This window comes from Mesitornis unicolor, unplaced genomic scaffold, assembly GCF_000695765.1.
Source record: "Mesitornis unicolor isolate BGI_N332 unplaced genomic scaffold, ASM69576v1 scaffold45139, whole genome shotgun sequence".
Taxonomy (NCBI): Eukaryota; Metazoa; Chordata; class Aves; order Mesitornithiformes; family Mesitornithidae; genus Mesitornis; species Mesitornis unicolor.
The window spans coordinates 15,698-20,518 of NW_010210189.1; the positions used below are offsets into that span (position 1 = coordinate 15,698).

The following is a 4,821-nucleotide window of genomic DNA, read 5'->3' on the forward strand; positions in this document are numbered from 1 at the left end:
CCTATTTCTGCTCCTTCCCACATCCACACTGCTCCTTCCCACACTCCTAGCTTATTACTTTGATAGCATTTTCTGCTCTGAATCTTACTGAAGTAATGAGCATGCTAAAGGGCCTTCATTAGAAATGACATTTAGGCTTTTAAATGATCAAAGTATTTCAATTGTATTTAAAAATATACTTGGAAGATTTTTACAGGGCAAGAACCAAAGTGCAAATGTTTCATGCACAGTCTATGGCTGGTAATTTTTAAATTAGTAGTAGGCCTTTCACAGGTAGTAAATTAATGTTCTTCTCTACCAGAGAAGTGCTTCTCTGAGCAGTGTCTTTCTAGAGCACTCCTAAGCTTTAAGGTGAGAACTACCCTGTCTTATCTCCCCCTTTTCTGACTACACAGGACTCATCAGCCAGAGGACATGCAGCAAGGTTCCTCCTAAGACTATCATCTGGTGTAGGAAGCACCATCACCACCTTTGCCCCAGGAGAGAACCCATCTACTGAAGAGATGGATGTTGCAGGTTTACTCACGGAAGGTTTTGGAGCAGGTGATTTGTTGCCCTCTGGGGTCTTGGTTAACCACTCGTTTATACGACTGGAGACACCAACCTTCAGTCCAGCAGTTTCCTCCAAAACAACAAAATTCATTCAGAAGACTTTCAGAATAGCTTTTGCTATGTTTTCCATGGTTTAGATTTAACCACAAAGCCAAGCCTGAGTTTTAATAGTCACTGAGACTATGGCTACCTAAAGGTCATCCTGTGTGTTCTGAAGATGTTGTCCCTACGAACTACATAGTACCCCTACTCTAGTTTTCAATAATGGTAAACGTGAGTTGACAAACCCATTTCCACTTTAGGGCTAACCATGGAATAAATGTTAGACATAAACTTGCTGTTTCTGTCATAACCCCAGACTCCAAGGAGAAAAAAATCTTTAGCCTGAAAGAAGAAGAGACACCAGTGTAAATCTACATTTTTGTTTTGTTAAACTATTTCTTTTTAAAAAGCAGCTATTAGAGGAGTTAAGTGGTCCAAAATTTAAATAATTAAACAGGTTAGAACAAAATACTGAAATTTCATGGCTATCTGTAATAACCCACTTCAGATCATGGCTCATTTTTTTGGCTACGATGAATGCTTATCAACTCACATCAATTTATAGAAAGGAAATGTTGCCTTAAGGATTTACGTAGAAAAGTTAAAGATCTCACAAATGCTCCTATGCATTATCTATAAAACATCATCATTATTTTGCCTATTTAATCTTTTTCTGTCCCCCAAAAGAATATTTTTCAACACAAAGAATTTCTTTGTACTCTGCTTGAACTACCCAGATATATTTGTCTAAGATATCTGATGGGGCTCTGGAATGTCTCATAACTTAGCTTAGTATGTCACTAAATTCTTCTGTAATAATCAATATTGCAGACACACAATTTTGTGGGTTTCTGAGGACCTCAGGATCCTTTGGGATATTCTTCACTAGTGATGTCAACAGGAGCAGCCAGGCTTACTCATAGGAACATGAACAGTAAGGTCAGGTCCATAGCATAATTATTTATGTAAAATTAAACACATACCTTATTTGGTGTTCCTGTCCCAGAGGGTGATGAAAAAACGTTCCCTTTCTCCCACATGCTCTTGATATTACGGACACCCTCGGCTGGAACAGGAAGGTCAGAGGCTGCTGGCTTAGCTGGTCTTGCAGACTTTGTGCCCTGCAGAAAAATTGAGACCAGCTGGTGTTTGCATGAAGAGTTGCAATTGCAAGGTGGTTTCACTCTGGGCAATGTAGCAGCTGCAAGTGTTTCTATTCAATGGTCATGCAAAGATGGAAAGGAGTGCCCAGCTCAAGAGATGTCACTGAGACTCTTCCCCATTTGACTTGTAGTTGCACCCTTCAAATCACCAGCTATGAAAACTGCAATCACTTAGATTTTTGTATTTCTAAAGTTCATTGTAAGCCATAGTTCTGCACACAATTGCCCCAAGGTTTTCATTTGTCCTCTTTCAAATTTTAGCCCCTCTGCCCTGTGAGCATGGCTCTTTCAGGGACACAGCTAAGGAAGTCCTCATGTGGAGACAGGCAAGAAAGACTGCTCTGTCATTCAGCATCAGAGTGTGCTCCAATTTAACCTCACAACTCAGGATTTTAGGGGTAAATTTCAGCAATTACAGTATTTGGAATAAGGTGTTTTTTAAAAAAGAGTGAGGGGTTGGGGGATTGTGAAGTTTTTTGACAGCGTGTCTTTTGCATGGTTACCAAAAACACTGGACTAAACTCCTTCTCCATTCCTTCTTTTCAGAATCTTTTTATGTTTTACATAACACAGATTCGAGGACAATAAGAACCTGCAAAAGCCGAGTCTTTGTCTCTATAGTTGCAACCCAAATCAGACTTGGCAACTTTGTGAAAAATCAGAAACTCTGCAAAGGAATAATTTCAGGTAAGATGGGAGCCCTATATAGATGTGAAGTTGCACTGCCTGCCCCTTGCCATAGAGCTATGCTTTTTAATATCTAAGTGGAGCATAAAAACTGAGGACCATAGCACAGCCCCACTGAAAATACTGGAGAACCTAACCTACCTAGCTCTCGGGTAGGCTGTTCCAGTGTTTATGGGTTGACAAACCCTGACTTCACACAGATTTATGACGGATAGAGCTCTAGCTCCAACCCATCCACTCTCTTTAAGGTGTTTAACATCAAACACCAGTGCCAAATTAAAGCCCTTGGTCACTCTAGGTTGGTTAAGTCACATCAGAAAAGGCAGAGTGAGGCAAGGTGAGAGAAGTTGTATGCTCCTGTTTCAATGACATGGGGACTACTCAGTGCAATGCTGACATTCAGCTCTGACGTAGGGGTTTGAGGTACCTTCAGCTTGACATACGTGATGGAGGCAAGCTTGAGCCTTCAGCACTGTCATGCATGCACATTTTTCATCAGGAACTTACACACAGTGTAAAACTCTCCAGCACTGATAGGCTTCTTAGCAGAAAGGTTAAGCAGACAGCAGTCACATAAAAAATCCCTTTGTTAATTGACCTTTAATTACTAACGTTTCCTTTAAGTTAAAGGATAATAAAGCCTAACCAATTAATACCTTAATGGAATACCATGCTTAGACTCTATAAGTGAACAAATGGAGAAAAAAAAAATCCATCAGGGAATGAAGAAATGTTAGACACTAATGACAGCTATCAAGAAAATATTCCTTTTCATACAAATCTATTCCCATGATACTTACCAACACAGTCCAGTTGGCCTGCTATATTAAACAGTAGCTTTTACATTGCTTCTACTAATTTATAAAACCAACTAAAAAAAACCAACAAACCACCAAACACCTATTTTTCCCCTGGACTATGAAAAAAAAAAAAACCAACTCAATTCTGGCTTCAAAGCACATTATTAGCCACTACATGTCAAAATCACCTGGGGTCAAATTCTGCATTTTATTTTCATTCTGGTTTTCCTTCATCAATACGTAACTCCCTAGTTCAATGAAGTGTCTTTCTTTGCCAAGAAATTTCACTCTGAAGTGGCAGCAAGCAACACAAGGCTGGTTCTCCTACTCTCCTAAGTAAACTGCGAAGTCACTTTGCTCAGGATGACTATCAGCTCTTTGCTGTACTTTCATCAGCCAAGAAAAGGATGCAACTGTGGCTCAAGAGATGTTGACTGAGTGCTTCAAGAGCTACTGCAAGCTTACAAAGCAGGTAGAGTAAATTGTAGCATAAGAGGAAAGACACAAATCTGAGGTTTTGGTTATATATATGTATATGTAGATGTTGGTCATAGGTGTGCCTCAAGCATTTTGTTCTTAAAGTCACATTATAAAAAGTTTGTGACCAAAAATGCCTGCAATCCCTGAACAGTTAAGCATAAACTGATGATAATCCCTAATGCTCTTAGTAACTAGAGCCATCGTGACCTGGATTTAACTTACCACAATTGCACTGGTGTATTGCTCAAGTCTACTGTCAATCTTTGAGACAACTGCTGTCGTATGGGCAGGTTTCATACCACTGTGGGAAGTAGAAAAAAAGAGAGAAATAAATTACTACTCCCTCCAATTAAACACTGCTGTTTTGACTGAGCATGCTGTTTTATTGCTTTACCTCTTCTGAGCTGATTTGTTCAAAAATTCTGCTCGTTCCTCAATCTAGAAAAAAGAGAAACAAGAGCTGTAAGTTTAAAGTTAATTAAAAGGCAGCCTGTATAAGACCAGGCTAAAATGTCATTTTAAATGTCAAAAGGCCAATCTGAAAGAGATGCATTCCAACAGAAATCATCACAGATACACACACAGATTTTATAGTTAGGAGCTTATTATGCTACAGATTCGTAAAGATGGGTACATTTTCTTCATTAATGTTTGCATCCTGCATATTTCTTCAGTGCCTTATCTGTAACAAGATAAAAAAACACCACACAATACAGGAAGGAGAAAAGAGAAGTTCAAATTATGAAAGAGGTTGATATTCACAAAATCCATGTCAAATTTCCTCCTATTTCCCACATAAGAGCAAGTATGTATCTCTTGAGAAAGAGAGACAGCAAATTTAATAAAGTTTTTCTGAGTTGAGACATCACACTAGGCCAGGTTTGGAGCTCGGCCACATACCCTATCTCATGCATGTTTTTGCAGGACGCTAACAATATTAATTTGAGCTCAGAAAAACCTATCAGGCTGTACTCTGTTCATGTTCAAAGAGGGTCACTGCTGAGTCAATATCTACCAGCTGCTATTATACAAACCTATATCTGACATTTCATCATTATTTTCTACTATGTGTATTGGAAAATATTGTAATGTTTCTA

General features: G+C 38.9%; 1 protein-coding gene across 2 annotated transcripts in view; it reads right to left on the reverse strand.

The window, feature by feature from the left end:
- CALD1 (caldesmon 1) overlaps positions 1–4,821 on the reverse strand; it is an 89,358-nt gene that overhangs the window by 3,811 nt on the left and 80,726 nt on the right. For both annotated transcript variants that reach the window (XM_010193101.1, XM_010193100.1), the window contains 4 exons: positions 4,119–4,162; positions 3,947–4,025; positions 1,578–1,715; positions 527–622 (listed from right to left, as the gene is read on the reverse strand). In XM_010193101.1, coding sequence (XP_010191403.1) covers positions 527–622; positions 1,578–1,715; positions 3,947–4,025; positions 4,119–4,162 — 357 coding nt within the window. The remainder of the gene's footprint in view (positions 1–526; positions 623–1,577; positions 1,716–3,946; positions 4,026–4,118; positions 4,163–4,821) is intronic.